This window comes from Trachemys scripta, chromosome 10 (genome assembly GCF_013100865.1).
Source record: "Trachemys scripta elegans isolate TJP31775 chromosome 10, CAS_Tse_1.0, whole genome shotgun sequence".
Taxonomy (NCBI): Eukaryota; Metazoa; Chordata; order Testudines; family Emydidae; genus Trachemys; species Trachemys scripta.
Window position 1 is genome coordinate 5,641,581 of NC_048307.1, and position 23,179 is coordinate 5,664,759.

Below are 23,179 nucleotides of genomic sequence, written 5' to 3' on the forward strand. Positions count from 1 at the left end.
ACAGATTGTTTCTTCCCCTCTGCGGAATGGGAACAGGCTGCTTTGCAGTCAGGGTGTGATCCCGTGAGGGGCTGACAGCGTCTTGCAAGTGACTAGACTTCAATGGGGCCTGAAGGGCACTCGGCAGCTAGTGGAAATGGGCTCCTTGCTCTGTAGCATCTGGAATGTTAAAATCTTGTTTTTGGAAGACATGGCATCCTATTACTCTGTCCAGGCCAAATCCAGAGAGCTTGCTGCAGTCCGTCCTCAAACCAGCTTCCTCTGAAGTAAGCAGGTAGGGAACTATCTGGTGGATATGGTACTGAATTAGATGGACTATGGTTCTGATCCAGGTGGCAATGCCTATAGTGCTATGGAAGGGAAAACACAAGGGAGTATGACATGTTAATACTAAAGGAAGTATATTATAATGAGCGGTGCTGGTCAAATAGTATTAAATGAACCAAAAATCAGGAGAATTAAGACAATTTTGGTTAGCAACCCAGTCCAGTTGGCAGAGAACATGCTCCTCATTCTTAAACATTTGCTGATTAGCTTGGCTGAATACATTTCAAAGGATGGTTTGGTCCCAAACTATTTACTTTGACTGGTTGCCAATGGAGGCGGACAATTGGTCCCTAGAATCTTTTCTACTTGCCGATTGACTTAATGCAACTGTCAAGAATTAGTGAACTTTCAAGAACTTTCAAGAAACTTTCACAGTTAAAGAACTTTTCCATTGAATGCCAGTAGCTGTATGGCTAGTCCTGAAGGACAAACATGATGATGTCCCAAAGAGCAGCAAGTCAAATTCAAGTCATTCACTGAGGCAGCTCTTCTAATTTACACTGGTGTATTGGGGAACAATTAAATACCTGGGCCCTAAAGTTGAATAAAATACTTCAAAATGCAACAGGCAAAGTTATTGAGAAGGCTTTTTAATGATTCACAAACAGAGTGATAAGGTTTTGAGCAAAAAATCCCCTGAAAACACGTTTGAAAAAGATGAAAACATGCAGACATTATGGACATTAGAGGTTTTTAAGGCCGGCTTGACAAAGCCCTGGCTGGGATGATTTAGTTGGGAATTGGTCCTGCTTTGAGCAGGGGGTTGGACTAGATGACCTCCTGAGGTCTCTTCCAACCCTGATCTTCTATGATTCTATGACAGGGATTGGTAACCTTTGGCACGCGGCCCACCAGGGTAAGCACCCTGATGGGCCGGGCCAGTTTGTTTACCTGCCATGTCCGCAGGTTCGGCCAATCGCAGCGCTCACTGGCCGCGGTTTGCCACTCCAGGCCAATGGGGGCTGCGGGACGCGGCAGCCAGCACATCCCTTGGCCCGCGCCGTTTCCCACAGCCCCCATCAGCCTGGGACGGCAAACTGCGGCCAGTGGGAGCTGCGATCGGCCGAAGCTGCGGACGCGGCAGGTAAACAAACCGGCCTGGCCCACCAGGGTGCTTACCCTGGAGTGCCGCATGCCAAAGGTTGCCGATCCCTGTTCTATGACATGGTAACCCGGTAACTTTCCTACTCAAATAGAAAATAAGCGGTATGTTAATGATTAATTTAGGATGATCCACAGTACATGTGAAGAAAATTGCTGAATGGTAGAAAATAAAGGACTAAGTCTTGCTAGTTCAATGAGGTAATGCTAATGATTTATAATGACATAGAATGGTGAATGAAAAACAAATCATGAACATTTGGATACATGGATAACTGGGCATGTGTAATGTTAAATGATGTTAATTGGGGGAAAGCTAATGAATATGTAATGTGGAAATATATAAGAACCAAGTGAATGAGGGCCCAACTCGGAGAAATACCAGACAGAAAACTGAAGGACTGAGACTGAAGGACCAGAGGAGAGACTGAGATGATGATCATGAAGTGGACAAGAGCTCCCCAATAACCTGGACTATGGTAACTCGGGTCCCTAACTCTTCAATCTTATCTGATTATTATCTGGCATAAATATATGATCAGAAATGATAAGTGACAATAATTCTGTCTGAAAATGTATAAAGGTGAAAATTGAGTATGCCTAAATTGGGCGAACATGTGACTCAGTTTCCCACCTTACAGGAGGCTGGGCAGGCCCTTGCATGGACCCAGAGACTACAAAGAGAGTACAGAGAATACAAAGATGATCCCAAGGATAGGTACAAAGTAACTGAGATTTGTTCCCTTTGCATCTGCATGTGTTTCTATCACTAACATCCAGCATCAGACTCCAATGCATGAGGTCTGCCATGATCAACAACAGCAGAGCAAGAGAAAAATAATGATATTAGGAGGCCAAGCAACAAACCCTCTGCAATTAGCCCAGTATATATTTTTGGTATCAGCTACATCTCATGGATGAACCTCCTCCTCCTCCTCAAGGATAAATGTGCAATTAATAAGCATTTTATACAGTGATAAATATTGTTTTAATCCATATTACTCCGGAGACAGACATTCAAGATGTAATTTTACTTAAAAGGACCGGCAGAACCGAGAAACTACCCTGCAATTATGTAGCAAAATATCACATAAATACTTTCCCGCTCTGTGGAGGCTACTTGGTAATTATACTGCAAATCACCTGGAACGGAACCGCAAAGATTAAGTGAAATATCTTCCAGCCTTCAGATCTCATCTTTAATGCTGTCGTTTAAAACACGGTTGGAACCACATGTTGTAATCTTGGATAATCATGGTGTAGGCAGGAACAGGGATTACTAATTACGACGGGCCCGATTTTAAAAGGTATTTAAGCACCTAACGATGCAGATAGACACCTAGTTGTATTTTTAAAAGCACTTAGAATGGACAGAAGATAATATCTTAAGAGCCACATCCACATTTAAAAATCTGGCCCAGTGCTGTTATTGCAGGTTTATATGTGACCTGTGAAAGGTGCGAAGCTGAAATTTACTATGTGGTGGTTCTAAGATTTACCTATGGATAACAATAATTATTGGTGTTGTAATTACTCTGGTAATATGTTCCCTGCCTTACTTCGGTAGTTTATGCAAACTTTTTTTTGGACTGCTGGGGAAAATGTAAAACTGCATTTACACTCCTGGAGCAATGGCTCCGATTAGTACGTAAAAAGAAAATCAGTAATTAGGGAAACGGAAGCTATTGTATGCATGGTTCATGCTCCTAGCACTTGCATCAATTCAACCATTAGCATGTGAATAAGACAGTGATGAGACTGTTGCCGACGTGTTCCATTTACTGGAATAAGATTATCGTGCTGCGTTTGATGTAAAAGTTGAATAATTGGTTCACACAAGGTAAATTAAACTATTAGGCTTTAGCAAGTGAAACCTCCATCTACATCCACCATGGGGCATAAAGATACTTACATTCCGCATCAGTTTCAGACAAGAAAACTATGTATTTCATCTGTATCACCATTTAATGAAAAAACAATAGCAATGCAATGTTATGTCTGTGCTTTCAGATCCAAATAAGACAGTTTAAAACTCTTGCATTGTATAATTATTTTAAAAATCCTTATGCTGTTATGACCCTGCTGCAACCTCCACATACACGCTGGCCCAGTTTGCATTAATTTAAAGTCCTGCTGCATCATTAACTCCAGATTTAAACCTGCCTACACTTAGGCTTGATAATAATAGGGCCTAGTAAAATTTGAGTGAAGGGAAGCAATTCTGAGGCAAGTTAGAGATGAGTTAGAACATAACCCCAGGTCATGTTGTAAACACGTTTGTGGTTTTAACACGGCTTTTAGACAAAATGTGAATATTTTGACAGCATGCTATCTGTATGGATAGTTATTGGAATGATATTCACGCAGCTTTATTTTAGATGATGTTTATTATTAAACAGCCAATGAGATAGTAAAACATGTTTAAGTATGGTAGCGGAAATATAGATATGGTAAAAGGTAGGCTAAATGCTAATTAATTAAGGGGTGTTATTACAACTGATTATGGCAGCAGGCTAATTTTAGATTTGCGCTGATCATCTACCATCAAGGTGCCATTAGAGAAAGGATTATATATCCATTCTTCTCATCCAACGATTGATCACCCTGGGATGCACCATTCCATTTTGGAATGTGAATATAAATGGAGGACATGGTTATACTGTAATGCTTGCTTGCTTTACCTAATTATTTGATTTTAAATACAATTGTTAATTCTATCATTCGTGTCATTCACAGTCTTCCATTAATGATCTATAACTGTCCCAGAGACACAAACCTTCTAGAGCTCATTTTGGTTCTATTCCTTATCTTTAAAGTATTAATTGGGACCACACAAATCTAGATCACACGGGGGTGGTGTGGTCCTTTGGAATGAACGGTGATATAAAATCCTATTCTGGAATTTTAATGTCGAATCAACCTTTATCCAGCTTCCGAACCTCTCTTTGGTCTCCAAGCAGAGGAAAGGACTCAGAACCTGACGAATGCAAAAGGGACAGCACATGAGCTTACCATCAAAGTGCTTCTTTTTTTAGTATCTTGTTTTAGCTGCCTGCGTTTAGAGACACAAGGTAGACAAACTTTCCCTATTTTGCTCTCTACCACCTACTTCTAATGACTGTGATTCAGGCTACAAAAATATCACTGCAAGGACAATGTTTTTATTTAAAAAAAAATTCATGAATACAAAACAACTGGAGAAATCGAAGCCACAGGCAGAATATGTTTTACTGATGTAGTTCTTTTCAGAGAAACAGTGGTAGGCTTTTATTTCAGGATGGTAACAGACCAAAGCTGATATGCACCTCCTGTGTCAACATAATCGATGGATGAACAAATAACTGTCTGAGAGTAAAACAGTTACATGAATGTACTCTCATACTTAGGGTAATAATGCAGTGACCATGCAGAGTTAAGGAGTTTCTAAACTACCTTTTAAAAATAAAAAATATGTAATGTAGGAGACAATGAATTTGCCTTAATGGACATCTATTTCATTTAGCCCCTTTTATCCTGTATATCACAAATCCAGCAAACTGGCACCTGTAACCTAATAGATGAATGATGTATGTTACAGGGTTCTACTGATGCAGATGGAATTGATGTGTCTTTTGACTGCCCATCATGGGTTACATTTCACTATCTATCCACATACACTACTTCCACTCATGTCAGTGGGAATAGCGTGAAATGATCAAAGGTAGACTCTGACAGTGGTAAAGGCAGTGAGAAAAGGAGCATTCCCTGTTCACTAGCTGTTTAGCTTCTCTTTAAAAGTAAACTGAATTGGTTTTGATTGTTTAAAATCATTTCATTCAATACCAGATTATACATCCAGGTATCATGGGTTTGCTTTGTGTAGTTAGTATTCAGATTGTCACCTGACTGTGAAAACTACAATTTTACTTTCATAGCCCTTGGGCTGCTTGAAACTAAAATCTATTTAATCTATTTCCTTACTGAAGTGCGTGTTCTTCTATTTCCCAAGCACACTTATTTGTTCACTACAAAGTTCGAGTAGAAAAAGCTAGAAAAGCCTTTCTTTGTTCCCAAACCCCCAAGTTCATTTATTTGATCTGAGGGAAAAAGCCCTGAAACATCACATACTGTATGAACTACGCAAGCATAAAGAAAACAGAGATCAAATTTTAGGTGGAATGCAAATGCAAGAACCACAGCCAACTGCGATGTTCTGCTTATGCATTTTTATTTAAATAAAGGAAATTAACAGCAAATTATGTTTCTTATTGACTATAATATTACACACTTATTATAAAATTAAATATCTTAGGTTAAGATTTTCTACCAATCTTCACATCATTAATACAGAGGGTATTGCTACTGGTAACCTGCTAGTTTAAGGACAACAGGGTATCGCGTGCGATGGGCCATGCACTTCTGCCTATCAATAAAAATGCTGTTCGATTTCACAGCGATCTCCTTCTCTAGACTCATCCGCGTGTCTTCCAGGTTCCTCAGAGACTGTTCAGCCTCCAGCAGTTTCTGCTTCAGAGACTCAATGGACTCTGTCAGTTCTTCAACTTCACTGATCAACCTGAATAGAATTAAATAAGTAATCAAAATTAGAGAACGGCTCCAAAGGCATGCGAGCTGTTACAGTTCTCTGGTTAGCAGTCTTTGTTCTTCTGAAACTCAACAGCACAGTAATTGGGTGTTAGTCTGTATAACGGCTAGCAGGTGCTAAAGACTTTGGGCTATAGGATTATGAAATGAAGCTGCTCTCCGAGCTGTCAATGAAGTCTCTTCCAATAAACATAAAGCTCGGAATAATTTCAAAACGACTGTAATTATAAAGGTCTCCTAAAATTTACATTGTAAAAACAACAAACTCCAAGATAACCTTTCCTCATTCGGAATAGTCATGAAAGAATGATCCATTGTCCGAGATACTGATCCATTCTGCAAGCATCCCTTGTTAACAGCTGAAGGGCTAAAGATGATTTAGATGACTGATTGATTTTTGACTGTCTAAACATTTATGTAAGCCCATTTTTCCCCCCCGTTCGCTGGTGTACAACTGGAGGAACTACTGAAGCTCATGGTGTTACTTCAGATGTATGTTGATGTAAGTGAAATCACAAAATGTTCCTTAGGTTCTTTTTAGAATGAATTGTAGAGAAGATTTTCAAAGCCATAAAAGGCAGTTAGGTGCACGACTCTCATTAAAAGTTCACAGGAGTCCCCCCGAAATGTTTATTTCATGGGAAAAGGGGATGCTATATAAGGGGTATGTATTGGGGGGAGAGGAGTAATGTGAAACAATATAAGGCCTCATTTCAGCAAAACAATTAAACACATCCCTATTCAGCACAGCACTTAAGCACGCCCTTATATCCTATTATAGGCAATGCACATATTTAAGAGCTTTGAATAGGGATGGTTTGCTGAATCAGGGCCTAAATGAATGTGCCTGAGAGAGCATAAAGCATTTGAATTAAGTAAGCCTATCGCATCACTATACAGAGGAGAGAAGCAGCATGTTGGCTTTGAATGGTGTATATTTTTGCTATAAACAACTGGGAAAGCTGATCACAAATTTTCCTAAGGGCAGGGGGGGAAAAAAACACATGTGGGAGAATCAATTACAAGCACTATAATGAGATCAAGAGTAACAAATTACATTCGGACCTTTAATTTGAAAGGATTTATTGCCCTCCAGTTTTTAAATGGGTTATTCCTGAAAATCGAATGCCATCGGCTAGTTCCTTGGAGGAGCTGATGAGTTTTCTCAGCTTGTGGAAATGCACAGCCCATTTATATTCATAGTGCTTGAAGCGTAATTGATTCACCGCATAATTCACCTCACAATGAACCTCGGCCAAGAGCATACTGGCTGCAACTTATCTACAACCTGTCAGGTTATTTTGGATCAGTTGGACAGGTAAAGAACCCCACTGTTCAAAGAAGAAAGCGGACAGAGATGTTTATGGATTCTCTATTTATAAACATGGTGGACCTGCTTCAGATCTTCTTTATACTGATTTCAATGGCGTAACTCCCAGTTCACATCAGTGAAAGGTATTGGAATCAAGCCCAGGAATTAAGAGCTGAAGGTCACATGCTACAAAACTATTTCGTACAACAGGGGCAGTGACACGGTTAAACTTGGGGATTAGATAATTGACATTTCAGAACTGGTGTCAATGGGTGAAACGCCATTGAATCTATGTCAACCCATTGAAGTCAATGATACACCCATTCACAATGACACGTTAGGGTTAGGGTGAGGGTTTACTCACTTTATTGTGAATAGGTAAGCCATTTATTTCTTTGTCACAGTATGTCTCTGCCAGGGAGAAGTTCTCAAAAATATCTTTGATATAATTGGGGTCTTTAAGGACTCTCTCTTTAATGTGGTTACCTGAATTGTGCTGGATCTCTGCAGAGCTCAACGTTGGGCCTAAAAGATCTGTCATACAGCCTTGTCTGAGCCACTTTCAGTGGAGCTTCTTTGTCCTTAATAGCTTGTTTGAGAGCAGCAATGTTGTTTTCTTGATCTCCGATCTCCTTAAGGGTCTGTTTGAAGTGAGTATCCATGAGAAAAGACAAGTTTAAGACAATAAATTTAACGTACATGGTACTATTCGTGTGTATAGCACTTTACAGACATTAAATGATGGGGCCTCTTCAAGCTCCAAAGAAATCAAGGGGAGTTTTGCTCTTGCTGGGTAGCCCTCTGGTTGACGTCAGAATATGAGAGGTGCAAAGGTCGTATAAAGCTCTTTTGTCTCCTTATCTCTATTCCTACACTGAGCAGAATGGAAAATCTCAGGTCCACTTTAAAGAGAAGCTGAAGAATTTTTGCAGCTGATTAAATACTACAGTCTATTTGTATTCTCATCAGAACCTGTTCATGGCACAATCCATCTCAGTGAATCATTTCTGGCACTGCAATTAATGTAAATTACTCAAAAAGTGACAGGCTATTTTGAATTAGATCAGAAAGATTACCTAGGCTTATGTTCACAGCTTTCTGGCATTAGTGAAACTGGAATCACATGAAAAAGTGAGCAATACTGATTCTCATCTCCTTTAAAACCAGTGAACTCCACTGACTTTGATGGAGTCACTCCAGAATTAAATCAGTGTAAAGAAGAGTAGAATCAAGGCCTATGAATTTGTGTTTCGGATTTTTTTTTTTAACAGGGTATTACACATTTTCACAGAATTATTCAGTCATGAGTTGCTGAATGTCAGTTTGTTCCACCTGCCCCTTGGTTGGATTTTAAGGAGAAAAAACAAAATGGAAATTGACATTAATATCCATAGAACTTCAGTAGTATTACAGTGGATTCCCTTAAAAAACGAGTACCATATCAATGGTATTGTCCTTACACACAGTAGGTAATACATTTAGAATGCATTGCGTACCATGCTAAATGCTTGCTTTTTAAGAGTGTAATAATAAAAATAATCTTGGGAGGCAACTAGTGGTTACTGGCAGTGATGTATATGATGCTGACTACTGTAATCTTCCCTTGAAGAGGTACAGTCACAGTAAAAATATTCTAACTAGTGTATTAGACAAGTTATGGAAAAGGCACCATAATGCACACTACTGTAGATGCTTCTATTTAGGAGTGACATGTTCATAAAAATTTTACCATGTCTCTCCCCCGCCGCCCCCACCCGTCCTCTGCTAGCTCGGAGCTGCCCTTCAGTGGGATCGAAAGCTTTTTACTTTGTCTCCAACAACATCTTGAAACATCTCACCCTATTAATAGCTTTTAAATAGGAGTCTATGTTGTATGTGTATATGTCTTGCATGTACAGCAAGATACACAATGTGCACTGTTCACAGATGGATACAGTGGGGAAAATCCACCCCGGGTTAATTCCACTGACTTTAGCGGGGCTACACCTGAGATGAATATTGACCTAGTACTTTACAGCTAGACAGGTGGGAAACACCTATTAGATCATAAAGTTCATTTCCTTGCCAGGGCAGGAGTTAGGCCCTGATTCAGCAAAGCACTTAAGCATGTGTTTAACTTTCAGCATGCATTTTAAGTCCACCGTGATTTAGTAAAGCAGTGACAATAACGGAACTTAAGCACACACTTAAATATAAGCATGTGCTTAGGTGCTCTGCTGAATCGGGGTTACAACTGGAAACCCTATCAGATACTAAACTGACACAAATACTCTTCTATACTCTACATGGACTAAGCAACTCTTCTTTCTTGATCATTCTACTGTGATGATCTCAATATGTGTGAAAACCAATGGAAGCGGCTTAGCCAACAAACTTAGGGGCACCCTTACTTTTTTCAAATGATGTTCCAGTTTGTGTTTTGCATCTTCCATCTCTTCGCAGCGTTTAGCAAGAGCCTCATCAACGGCAGCGCACTGCAAGCGCAGATCCTCAGCTGTGTCATGCAGGATATTGTCAATCAATGAACGGAGGTTGATGGAAGCCAGTCGCTCTCGCTCTGCCCTATAGATGTTGTCATGGCTGAATTTTGCCCAGGTTTCAGGCGTTGAGGCACTGTAAGGGATAGGGCAGAAATCACTCTCAGGAAGAACTTTGTTCAAGTTGCAAAGGAAAAGAAAAGCCAAAACAGAATTGTTCCATTTTCTTGGGTTTTATCATCCCATAAACTTTCCTGCTATGGCATGCATGCTTTAGTATTACTGTAAATAAAACATGGGGGAACAGCAGGCAGGAGTACTTTCACCTGTCCTCTCAGTTCTGAAGCAGAGAGAGATACACTATATAGAATCTCAGAAGTTCTATCACCTTTAGCAAACAGGAATAAAGGCAAAACAAAAAATAAGAATCACTTATAAATCTTAACTATACTGAGAGTGGCAAACATTGTTAAGACAGCGGTACATAAGCACTAGGATTTCTAGCCAATTAAGCTTTACAATCCATGACTACCTTATCTACAAAGCAGACTGAAATATGATTCAGTGGTAATACTTTGCCATCTGTTGAGCAGCAGAAGGAACTCTATAACACTCTGTAAACTACGCTGCAGGAATAGTGGTTGGGGGGGGAAAAAGCAACAACATTTAAAATAGTTAAGCAATAAAATTCTGTTCTATATAAGAGGAGTGAAACTTTTCTTTCAACAACTAACCCAGGGCTTCTGTAATTCAATCTAATCGAGCCTTTGCATTGACTTCAATGGGTTTTGAATGACCCCCTCCCCCCCCAAATGTTTAAAACAAATTATTGCTAAGAATTGATATTTTGCAAACATAATATGTATTTGTTTGGCATAAAATAAACTTATATACAGAAATGGTGTGGTTTTAGCTGATACAGAGGATTCTTCACATCTCGGTGGCTTTCCTTGTATAGGTTAATAACAAGTAGTCCTCACCTTTCCTCAAACTTTGATGAGCTGGGATGGAACTGGATGTTGGTGCTCTGATTATTGTATCTTCCACATTTGTCATCGATGTTGTATGTTTCCACTTTATCAGACCAATCCATTTCACAAATCTGCTTGTGATCTCGATTTAATCTAAAAAGGTGAAGATTCCCACAAATCAGTACTGGAAAAATAATATGACCTTGCAACAACATCATGAAAATGTATGAGTCCAGAGGACAGAGCCTAGGACTTTCAAAGAAAGCTGAGTAGGAAATCCTCCTTCAGATCCTTTGAAAATTCCAGCCCAAAATCTCTTTCCCCAACTTTGCACAGCAGCACCATACTACCCACTTCCACACACACACACCCAAACTCTCCTCTGTACTAACTGCAATAGCTGGAGCTCTGATGGTGAGGTGAGGAGCTGGACCTGGGGTTTCACAGAGTAATCCTGGTGGAAAGGGGACCCATATGGGAACTCCATAATGTGACCCACGTGGTTTTCTTAGTCCTCTCTCCTACTCACCCAAAGTTTTTATCCGGAAGACAGCATGATTTGATCCTCAGAAAACACAGTAATAATGACATTAAACATTAAAGCTGTCGCTTTATTCTAAATTAAATCTCTCCTGCCTACCACAATTAATTTAAAGATCTTTAGCAACAGTTAGTTATAAAAAGTACCATTTTTCTCTCGCCTGTTACCACCAGATGTCAGTATGAACTAAGGAATCAAAAAGTCTACAAATGTTAACCTATGTAATACTACGCCAAGACGATCTTAAAACAATTACTAATACAAATTAAAGTCTGCACTCAATAAATCCTGTATTATGCTTTGATGGAGGTTTTGATGCAACAGCCTATATTCTTCATAGAAATATTGTTATAATCGGATTATAGCATAACTATGATATGTTTTGTGCAAGATAAGGCATGTAAAGTATCATTGGAAAGGTTATGATTTACTGAATATGATTATGCTATTTGTATGCATGCATCATGTTTGTATCTAAAGTTAGGAATATTGACTATACATCTTAAGTACAGAAGTGTTTGCACCTGGGGTACGCCCACCAGACAAAATGCAATCAGCCTGGCTGGTTAGCTGGGGACAAGTCAATGAACCATTAGGGAGAACACTAGGTCTTTGAAGATGCTTATCTCCCACCTTCTGGAGAAGCTTCCTGGGATGCTACAAATGGCCTTTGACAAATGGCTGCTTTGACACTGCAGGGTCATGTGATCATGTCACCTGGTACTGGACTCCAACATAGAATACCAGTATATTTCCACTGAGCCGGGTGGGAATCACACTGAAAGACAAAGGATTCCTGCCGTATGTAAATCCTATTTAAGGCAGGGAAGTGAGTTAATCAGGGTTCTTTCTTCACTGAATCCCCGCCCAGGATGACTGCTGGAAACATCTAAGGGTATGTCTTCGCTAGCAGAAGCGCTTTAACATGGCTGTGTAGTCATGGCACCAGCGCTGGGAGAGAGCTCTCCCAGCTCTCTAAAAAAACCACCTCCATGAGGGGAGTAGCTACCAGAGCTGGGAGCCTGGCTACCAGCGCTGGTGCACTGTCTGCCACTTTACAGAGCTGAAACTTGCAGTGCTCAGAAGGGTGTTTTTTCACACCCCTGAACGAGAAAGTTGCAACACTGCAAAGTGGCAGTGTAAACAAGGCCTAAGAAAGACAAAAGGGGGGGAAGAGCTGAGCCCAGGCTGGAAAAGGTGTCTGGCTTGTGAAAGAAATGCCTAAAGCAACATTTAGGGTGAGAAATTACTACTTGTAACCAGTTTCTTTAGTGTATTAAGCTTAGTTTGCGTGTTTGTTTTATTTGCTCAGTAATCTGCTTTGATCTGTTTGCCATCCCTTATAAACACTTAGTTAATAAACTTGTTTTTGTTTTCTCTGAACCCAGTTTGTGGAATTCATTACTGGGGAGGGGGGGGAGGAGCTGTGCCTATCTTCCTCCACATTGAGGGAGGAGGTGAATTTCAATAAGCTTACGCTGTACCTTTCTCTGTGCAACACAAGATGATACAATGTTGGGTTTTCACCCCAGAGGGGGTGTGCACATGAGTCCTGGGCAACTCCCTAGCTGAGTCTTCCCATGCAGAGTTGATTTCAGTGTCCATGTCATTCTGCAGCTGGGTGTGTCCCTATCTGTGTGTCCTGGAGGAGGCTTGAGGGCCTGGCTCAGCAGATCAAAGTAAGGGAGCCCAGGCTGGTGGAACAGGCGGGATCAGTGGTACCTCAGTACATCAGGTGGCACCCCGGAGTGGGAGGTAACCCGTCACAGAGGTAATTAAACTATCTGAAATTGTTGAGTGATTTTTATAAGCATTCTTTATTAAAAATAATATTCTGCTTTATATCTAACAAAATATGACAAATGCTGGCTGATAAGAATAAAAGATTTTTAAATGTAATGTGTACTATTAATTGTCTCACCTTGAAATACCTTAGAATTTAGTAAACATCTTATTTCCGGACTGGTATATTGTAACATAAAAGTAAACACTACTTTTCAAGAGCAACAGACTTCCATACTAGCAAGGATACTGTCGGTTTTTTTCACTTCCTTAGTTCATACTGACATCTGATGGCAACAGCTCCGGGGGGAAAAGGTACTTTTTTCTAACAAATTGTTTAAAAAGAGATTTTAAAATAGCTGTACTAGTCCCAATGCAATAGAGCAGTGACTTCAACAGAATAAAATGTTTTTACCGTACTTCTACTTACATGCAATTTTGAGCCATCACAGAACTAAACAGATATATTTGAAAGCAAGATGAAAAATTTGACCGAATGTTATAGAATAATGGAAACTATCATTACAAAAAGACGTGGCACTTCTCTTACACCACCTGGCTTGCTTCCAATGCCGCCTTTCCATATATGTAATTGTATCTATTTTGAGGGCTTAAATAGAATGGTAGGTAGTGCATAGGCCTTGTGAATTTCACCTACTGACAGTTGTGTCCATAGATGCCAGGAATTAATTTGGTCCTATAAATCATTAAGTATTTGGGAACAGTGAAAAGCATCTTACTGCATCTGGTTAACAGCTTGCATCAAAGTTCTTTTCAGAAGTTCTTGTACATTTCTGATAAGTTCAACTTCCTAGATAAAAATATAAAAATTATGGTATTCAGTACATCCCATTTTCAGAGACCTTTGCTTTCAACCGCTACTGGTGCATTGCTAAATTGTCCACTAATTATCCATTCTCTTTGTGACACTATTTTTCATGATTGTAAAGACTTTGTCAAGATCTTCTGCAGAGTTAGATATCATTCAAATATAAGGTAGATCAATCAACATTGAATTCACTCAATAAATTACAGGTTTGTGACACTTATCTAAAAATGAACTAATGCTTAAAGTATTTCTATTCTTTAGAATTTGTTGTTTTAATACTGCATGTATATTAAGAGGAAGGAATGTGTTTTTATCATATTTAATACAAGATTTGCAGCTGTGCAGGTTGCTATGTAGATGTATATAGATGTTGGAGCTAGACCTTTTACAAAATTATTGTATGTTTAAATGGCTTTAAGGCACCCATTGAAAAATAATCTATTGAATTTCAAAGCCTTGTCATATCGGATCAGACCAACTTAGTCCAGAATCCTGCATCTGGTAATGGACAACACCAAGGAATATGGAAAAATCTCATAATGCATCTAGTCAGTTCAACAACGTTGTAGATGGAGGAACAATTGTCTCCTAAAGCCAACAGGTGATTAGTTTATGCCCTGAAGAGTTATCCCACCTGCTTGATAATGGGACAGATGTCTAAAGCCCCAGGTTGAACTGATTTATCATGCTAATTTCATCATTAAATTTATTTGGATAGGAAACTAAAAGTCTGTATTTTAAAATATCCTTTACTGAACAAGGAAGCATCTTAGATTGTAAGAAGTTTGCTTTGTTCCTGAACTACCAATACCTAATGAAGTGACCTTTCTGACCTGGAAGTTTGTACACTGTTATTTATTAGGTGGTCCAATAAAAGATACCACATTTCCTACCTTATTGCCTCCATTATTATTTGTGGCCTAGACATTAAAAAGAGCTAGAGGACATAAAAAACTCCTCATTAATGTTGCTATTCTACTCCAATGACAGTCATCTGGCCAGCAGAGAGAGAATGTATTTACTAACAAACCCTATTCTTAGAACTGTGCTTGCACCAGTTGATTATACTACAATGTTTTAGACAAATAAGGATATATACAAGTCACTGACATATCAGTTTATTCTCCATAAGAAACAAAGGTGGAAAATAATAAAGAACAATTTATTTTAAACAGAAAAAAAGGAAATGTCTGATCAGGGTGAAAATGGTATTTTTAAGAGTCTGAGATGCACAGTTAAAACGAAACCTATTAAAAAAAATGGACAGTGTCTCTAATAAAATGCCCTTGCAATCAGGAATACCCAGGAAGGAAATGTTTCGAGGGTTGAATTGTTAGACAGCACCATTTTGTTACAAATATTTTAAAAGATTTAGCAAGACTCAATATTTGAAATACCATTAAAGATAATTGATTTCATGTTGTATTGTGTATCCCCAGTATAAATAAAGAGGCAAATAGTATTACCTGTGATCAATGTGCAATTTAATTGCACAGCTTTGAATACGAAAAGCCTTCCATTACCAATTAATAGGTCTCTAATATGGAAAAAGAGATGCAGTACTAAAATAAAGGAGACTCTTGTTGAATGACCTACAATAAAAGTAACTGCATTTCCGCTGGGGGAGATATGCACTTACATAGAATACTTACGAAATGCAGAAGCAATACCCGTAATCCATGGCAGCCATAATGCTAGTGGGAAGTAGATAAACCTAATGTGCTCCAGACACACAGGTTTAAATAACAACCACTTCTGGATGCTGATCTGCCATATGATTTTTCATGACATTTAAAATAAACTCCATGCTAATTCTTAAGCTGCAGAAACTGGCAGAACAACCTTATGAAACATACAGCCAGAAACCACTTCAGTAACCATGCCTTTTAGCTCTTTGGGAAAGTTTAGTGTTCCCGATTTAACGCCAAACCTTAAAGTAGATGAGCTTCCCTCCTACCCTGAAACAGTGTGTGCAAATAAAAATGTTGAGTATGTTCAAACTAGCAAAATTTGCTAAAGGCCCTCCAGTTTCTGCATTATTACTCAGGCAAAGTTCAGTGGGAGTTTTGCCTGAATAAAAGCTGTGGGATTGGACGCTAAATATTCCCGATTAAGGCCCCAATCCTCCAAAATGTATGCATGTGCTTATCTTTAACCCACTAAGTGCACCTACTCAGTGCCTAAAGTTATGAACTTGTGCAAATCTTCACCGGCTCGGAACTGGAGACAGCTTACCAAATAAGAGACAGAGGGATAAATATGATTGAGCTATGTTGGATTCATGCTCGCCAATGCAAAATGCTCCCTGTTACCAGGGTTCTTTCAACCCAAAGCTCTTGGTAACTTTACTCTGTGCAAGGAGGTGTCAGGAAATAAATCAGGGGAGACATGGCCGTCCGACCGATAGATGGCTGGCACAAACAGGACAACACAAGTGTGCTTTCACTTAAAGCTAAACTTTACTAGTCTCAAGCACTTACACACGTCCGCAACAAGATTAGTAAAACACCCCCAACCCTTGATAATTACCAAAGCTGAATGTGGCTTCGAGTGGCACAGTGGCAGCCTGTCTGCCGCTGGGGAACGCAAGATGCATCCAGAGGGAGAGATCTGTCCCCCAAAGGAGTCCTCTTATTTATACATTAGTAATAGAATGACATGTCCCTTAAAGAAACCTTGTTAAGTAAGCAGTTTCAAGCAAGAGGTTCCTTCTGATTATTGATTAACCAGGTGTGGGTTTTTCCAGAGTCTGCAGCTCTGAGACTCCAATAGACATTCCTCGGGCATATCCTACTCTTTTAAAACGCAGGTATCAGCAACTTCAACACAATTCTTACTAGGAAGGACACGGGGTCAAGCTGCCCTTTCTGTGGCACCCCAAAAATCCTTCCCCTCCTGCCTTGGTCAAGCTGAGTTTGCTGAATGGCCAATTTACAGCTTGCTGACTAGGTTGCTTTTTAACAATAAGCCATAGTGGTTTCAGGCACTTTACTGGTTTGCCAAAGTCTCCCCATACACTCCCCTTCATATCTTATAGGAAATGGAGTTGGTGTGGTGCTTAGGGTGACCAGGTGTCTGGTTAGGGTTAGGGTTAGGGATAGGGTTAGGAGTCCACACCCCTTCCCGCACCCCCAACCTCCTGCCCCAGCCCAGTGAAAATGAGTGAGGGTGGGGGTGAGCGAGCCACCGAGGGAGGGGAAATGTATTAAGCGGGAGGCGAGGCCTCGGGGAAGGGGCGGGGGCTGGGGTGTTTGGTTTTGTGTGATTAGAAAGTTGACAATCCTAGTGGTGCTTAAAAAACGGGGAAGTTTTGCCTCTGCAGCATGCGCCCTCTTTCCCCAACCGCAAACCTGCAGCAGCTCCTCCGCGTGGCTCCACAGAGTTCAAGGCTGCAGATTTGGAGGGGGCCAGCTGGAATGGGTCAAAGGAGTTGGCTCGCCAGGCCTGCAGGGGAACACAGCCTGTGCTGTTGGAAATGTCACTGCTTCCATGATAAAGGGGGTCAGAGTCTGGAAGCATAGCTAATTAGGACCAAATCCTGCCACCACTCTGACTCCCCAGGGGGAGAGGTTTGTGGTTTAACAAGTGGTAGAATATATTTATAGAATGTGTACGAGGAAGGAAAAATCAAATGCACAGTTACAAAACAGGGAATAATTGGCTAGGTGGTCGTACTGCTGGAAAGGATCTGGGGGTTACAGTAGATTACAAATTGAATAAGAGTCAACCATGTGATGCAGTTACGAAAAAGGCGAATATCTTTTTGGGATGTATTAACAGGAGTGTCGTATGTAAGACCCAGGAGGTATTGTCCCGCTCTACTTGACACTGGTGAGGCCTCACCTGGAGTACTGTGTCCAATTATAGGCACCACAGTTTAGGAAAGATGTGGACAAATTGGAGACAGTCCAGAGGAGAGCAACAAAAATGAAACATGGTTTAGCAAACCTGATCTATGAGGACAGGTTAAAAAAAATGGACATGTTTAGTCTGGCAAAAAGAAGATTGAGGGAGGACTTGATAGTCTTCAAATATGTTAAGGGTTGTTATAACTATAGGGGTAGTTAAGCTGTGGAATAGGTTTCCAAGGTTGTGGAATCCCATCATTGTCCAACTGGTTCTTAAAAATCTCCAAACACATGTTAGGGCTGGTCTAGGTTTACTTTCTCCAACCTCAGCAGAGGAGGCTGGACTTGATGACTTCTCAAGATCCCTTCCAGCCCGACATTGCTATGATTCTATGAGTCTATATTACCTTTATTTAGAGTGTGCATGGAACTGTAGTATTAATCAACTTGAAGGCCCTGCATATATTATGAGAGGAAGGGGATATTAAAGGATTTTAGTCACTAGCAGAACTTTTGTGATTCAGACAATGACATTAATGTAGATTTGTATTTCTCAGAGTTGTAAGTATAGGTCTTGATGGACGATATGTTCTCATTCCAATCTTTTATGTTCTCACGTATATGTGGTCATCTCATCTGTTATGAAATCTAAAGAGATCTTGGTTAATTTTCACTTTTCTTTTCCATAGTTAATAATAATAATCTTCATGGCCATCATAAAATGATTGTCAATTAAAAATAAAATGAACATTTTATAGTTTAAAATTTAGTAGATAATTAATTTTATTACAGTTTTTAGTTTTATGGTGTTATAGATGATGTTTTCCCAAGTAGAATGAATCTAGTGATAAATCCATCACAATGCATAATTATGTGTATGTCATTAATATCACTTGGAGAAAATAATGGGAATTTTTAAAAGCAATTGTTTGTGAGTTTCTTAAACCAGGGAGGTATAAGCAGAGTTTCCTGAAGAAACCAGGGTAGCATTTGGCCCTGAATTAATCAATCCGGAGACTGCATGTGTAGAAATACAATTTGACATGCAGAATATACACACCTGACACATGATTTATACCACCATGTGACAAGCCCATGCTAGTGCTTATAATATAATATTAGATGCAGGCACACAACGTTATTAACCTGGCATTACAATGACGCAGAGGAGGTTTAGAGTAGATGATGAGATGTGCTATGATAGTAAAATACATCACTCAGAGTTAGATGCATGTTTAGTTTTTCCAGAGTTCAGACATTTCACGTGCAGTAGTCTGATGTTGGAAGAAATAAAAATAATCATCTTTATTCATCAGGAAAGAGCATTGTGCTCCTTCCTCCAAACTCCCTTTCCTAACCGGAACTGCCCTTAAAATACATCACTTCAATATGTCATCTAAGTTGATTCACTCCTTTCTAAGTAAAAGTCACCTAAGTACTTCACAGCTGATTTATATTACTTACCTGAAGAGCTTTGACTGAAACATATTCATCCCCCATTGTGGTAGTAGTGAAACTGGCAGTATTACATATCACCCTATGTGTTCTCAATATGACTCCTCCCTCTAATACCACTAGGAGAGAGAGGCTGAAACCCTCTATACGACAAAAAGTAGCAAGAAATCTTCCCTCTAGCTACCCCTGGTTTCTTACTGTGGTCATCTGCTAAAGTGACTTCTGCTGGAAGGAAAAGGAAATCACCCTTCCATGCAAAGGGTTTCCCCAGCTTGCATGTCCGTTGGTGCTGTCTCTATAAACACCATTGCCCAGATCATCAAAGGTATTTAGGCTCCTAACTTCCATGTGCCCAAGCGCTGCTGAGAAGGTGCCTATCTTTCAGGGACTCTCAAGATACAGGATCTGACCTTCAAGAACTGAGAAATGCTTTCCACTGCAGAGCAGAGGAGAGCAAAGGATCCCACATAGCAGTGAACTTTCTAACTCTAAGGATTTAAGCACTGGAACGGGTTAGACAAACACCTGTCATGGGCGGGCTAAATAGACCTTCCTGCCTCAGCGTGGCCTCCCGTGGTCCCTTGCAACCCAACAAGTCTATGATTGATGGAGATTAGTGCACTGCCATATTGGGGGTACCGACAGAAATAAGGCTGGAATGTGCCAATCCTACTAGTAGGGAAGGGAGGTGTGAAATCAGTGAAGAGGGACTGAATCAATTGGACAGACACCCTGGAATTCAATTTCCCCAGGCGATCAAAAAAACCTCTGCCCAAGGGAATGTATGTCAGACTCTCCACACAGTTGACTAGGTAGCGTCTTTGGAACACTGTTTCCCTTCCTTTGAGTTTTCACTTGGGAGAGAAACATATGGCCCATCGTCCCCGTCCCAGTTCCGAAGGAGGAAATGACAAACCGAGAACGAGCAGCCCTGATCCTCCATTGCTTGAGGGAGGGGTTAGAGTAGAACGTGGTTGGACAGGTGAACAGGATTTGGAAAAAAAATGTAATAAAACCGCATAACTCCTCCAAATCAATATGCAAATGGAAATATACCCACCAGCGAATCAAACCATTAACTTTGAAATCTGTGCAATGAGCAGTCAGAACTCATGGCCGAGTGACAAGTATTACTGTTCTATGATTGGAAACAGCAAGACATACAAGATAGAGATTGATTTCCTGGAATGAGAGTGGGGCATTTAGCATAAAAAGCTGGCAAAGTCACAAAGAATTCACTTCAAATCATTCTATTTGCAAACATCTCTGCTGCAAAATCCATGCATTTCAGTTAACTCTTGCACGGTTGTTATTATTCTCATATTATTCATTCCTTTCCCTCGTTCCTCATTGCAAAGGTCATTGGCATGGTAACAGAATCTTAGCTTCTCAAGAGTTCATCTGCTTCTGGTGCTTATGCCGCATTTGAAATCACATCATTCTTTCTTTATGACATCTCCAGTTGGCTGTTGATGCTTTGTCGTCAGAAACAGAAATACGATTTAAAGTGAAGAACTAGCAGCAGGAGCAGGTGGACTCCTTAGAAATGAACTAAGTATCCTTCATAATAGTGAGTAACAGGCGAGAAATACAGGAAATGCCAGACAAATATTTTTGTAAATGTATGTTTGACAAAGTTCTCCATAAAGTATCAACAGCTTGTTGGGGGAATTTCTGCTTGATAATCTGGGATTAATCATGTTAATGCAGCAGAAGGACAGGCCACTGCATTATCTTTTATGGTATCTAATAGTAACCTCATATTTTACGATCAACTAGAATATTCCCATGAACACTGGTTACAACATCTGCATGATCCCAATTAAAGAACTCCTATAATATCCTAATTGCTTCCCATCCACTATGAAGTCCAGCTCTATTTTTTTCTAAGTACTAATATTGCCATTTAATCTGATCAATAACTCATCCTGAATCAATTTTGGCATCTTCAAAATATATTGGAGACTGCAAACAAGTAGGTATTAACCTTAGATGCAAGAATAAGGAGAATTCCAGAATGTAAAATGGGTCCAGAATCTGTCCTCAGTTACATCCGTGCAACCACAATTACATTCATGGAATTGTACAGCTATGAGAGCAGAATTTGGCCCAGCGAATTTTGCACACAATATCGCATTGAAAATCCCAGCATCTCCAAAGAAGGTGCTAAAGTTTCTGCTGGATGCAGGAGACTCTCTTTGGGGAACATGTTCTGAAACAGATTATTTCATGTTTGCTAAACTCAGTTTGTCAGAAAAGTACCATCTGCATATGCCCTCTGTCTGCCTACGCTGTCACCTTGTCATCTCAACACCGTATCCATCTTGCTGTATGATAAAGATCCTGCTTTGTGGTGAAACACCACCCCTCTCTCTCTTTCCCTCAGCAGGACAAAAACAATTCCATGTCCAGGAATACAGTTATGAGAACGGTGGCTGGACTTTGCCCACCCAAGGGTTGCAACGGGCAACTAGCCAAGAACCTAGGGTGGCGCTTAACTGGCACCTTATATTTTATATGGCGGTGCCGCCCATGGATGTCTCATGCCAGCATGTGATGCTCCACGTCGACCTCAGAGGCCTCCCTTCTGATCTTGCTTGTGTAACCCTCCTGCCAGGTGGAGTTGGCAGCAACCGGGGCCGGATTCAATATCAAGACCAGGATCAAGGGGGAGAGGAAGCAGGCAAGGCTCTTTGGTCTCCCTTTGTCATGCCCAAGCAGTTAGAACCAAACCGTTGTGAACATGACAGGGCACCAGGCCGGGAAGTAGAGCCAGGTCTGTGTCCTGCTGGGCCTGGGACACGTCTCCATGGGCTGTGACCGCCATAGTCTATCTTAGGGTATTGTCGCCCCTGGGCCTTTTAGAGATGAGGCTGGCTGCGGAAGGCCTCATGACAGGCCTCATCCCCACTCACCTTCAGCAGCTCCGTCTCCACCTGGTCCCGAACCAGGTCCGCCGGCTGCCTCCTCTCGCGGCACTGCAGGTTGTCGGTGGCGATGGTGGAGGGCACCTCGGTGGCGTCCAGCGCCCGCTCCAGCCGCACTTTCTGGGCCGCCAGCAGGTCGGTCTCGACCGTCAGGTCGTCGATCTCCCTCTGGAGCTCGGCCTTCCAGAAGTGCGTGTCCTGGAGGCGCTGGCCCAGCTGGGCGGTGGAGTCCGCCTGGGTGCGCTGGGCCAGGGCGGCGGCGGCGGCGGCCAGGCTCTGGGACTCGTGGCGGCAGCGCTCGGAGCCGTCGCGGTCGGCGAAGGCCTGGTGGTACTGGGCGTAGTTGTGCTGGTGCCACTCCTCGGTCAGGTACTTGGCGGTGCGGAAGCCGGCCGTGGCCAGCCCGCACGAGGAGTCCGGCCCCGTGTTCAGCGCCGCCTCGTACACCTTCAGGGGCAGCTCGGACACCGGCACCGCCTGCGGCGCCGGCTCCCGGGTCAGCAGCACCCCGCTCTGAGCCATGCTCGCTTCCCGCCGCGCAGCGGCCCGGCCCCGGCCACCGCGCTCAGGAAAGGCCGCGGCTCGCTGCGGGGCCTTCCAACGGCGCCTCGCTCAGCGTCCTCCCGTTGCCCCGGCGACGGCGGCCAGCCAATGAGGGAGCGGGTCCGCGGGGGGCACCTGCGCCAGGGAAACCCGAGACGGTGACGGGTTAGCGTCCCGGCCGCGCCCGTCGTTGCCCGGGCGACGGTGGCAGCCAATGGGAGAGCAGATGCGCCGAGGCAACGTTCTACGCTGTAGGGAAACTCGAGCCAGGCGACGGTGAGCGTGCCCGACCCCCGGTTGCCTGGAGTGACGGTGCCAACCAATGGCGTTGCAGTGCCTGAGGGAACGTTCCATGAGAGTGGGAGGGGGGCTGTACTCCTGCTCTTAAAGGGCCAGAGCACCTGGTTTGGGGGGCGCAGAGTGTGCCTTGCTTTGTGTGGAAGGGGCCGGGCTGACCCTCGTGGGTACAGCTGGCTGGCAGG

The 23,179-nt window shown here is 41.8% G+C and overlaps 1 protein-coding gene across 3 annotated transcripts; it reads right to left on the reverse strand.

Annotated features, from left to right (window-relative positions):
* Positions 1-4,618: 4,618 nt before the first annotated feature.
* Positions 4,619-22,933, reverse strand: TEKT4 (tektin 4). Of its 3 annotated transcripts, none has more exons than XM_034784663.1 (6): positions 22,143-22,933; positions 13,836-13,906; positions 10,782-10,925; positions 9,715-9,937; positions 7,811-7,965; positions 4,619-5,983 (listed from the first exon to the last, which is right to left on the reverse strand). In XM_034784663.1, the coding sequence occupies exons 1-6, from the start codon at positions 22,674-22,676 to the stop codon at positions 5,767-5,769; spliced, it is 1,344 nt and encodes a 447-aa protein (XP_034640554.1). In that variant the 5' UTR covers positions 22,677-22,933; the 3' UTR covers positions 4,619-5,766. The 3 variants fall into 3 exon arrangements, with proteins under 3 accessions (XP_034640554.1, XP_034640555.1, XP_034640556.1); XM_034784664.1 differs by lacking the exon at positions 22,143-22,933 and adding an exon at positions 17,275-17,293 and having other exon boundaries at positions 5,591-5,983; XM_034784665.1 differs by lacking the exon at positions 22,143-22,933 and adding an exon at positions 16,454-16,474 and having other exon boundaries at positions 5,591-5,983.
* Positions 22,934-23,179: the final 246 nt, after the last annotated feature.

What these genes read in the sequence shown, in the direction of transcription:
- TEKT4 (XM_034784663.1), bottom strand. Translation starts at nt 22,676, where the DNA reads ATGGCTCAGAGCGGGGTGCTGCTGACCCGGGAGCCGGCGCCGCAGGCG. An exon ending in TCATCAAAGTTTGAGGAAAG is followed by an intron (nt 9,938 to 10,781) that starts GTGAGGACTACT and finishes TATCCCTTACAG; the next exon opens with TGCCTCAACGCCTGAAACCT. An exon ending in TGGAACATCATTTGAAAAAA is followed by an intron (nt 7,966 to 9,714) that starts GTAAGGGTGCCC and finishes CACTTCAAACAG; the next exon opens with ACCCTTAAGGAGATCGGAGA.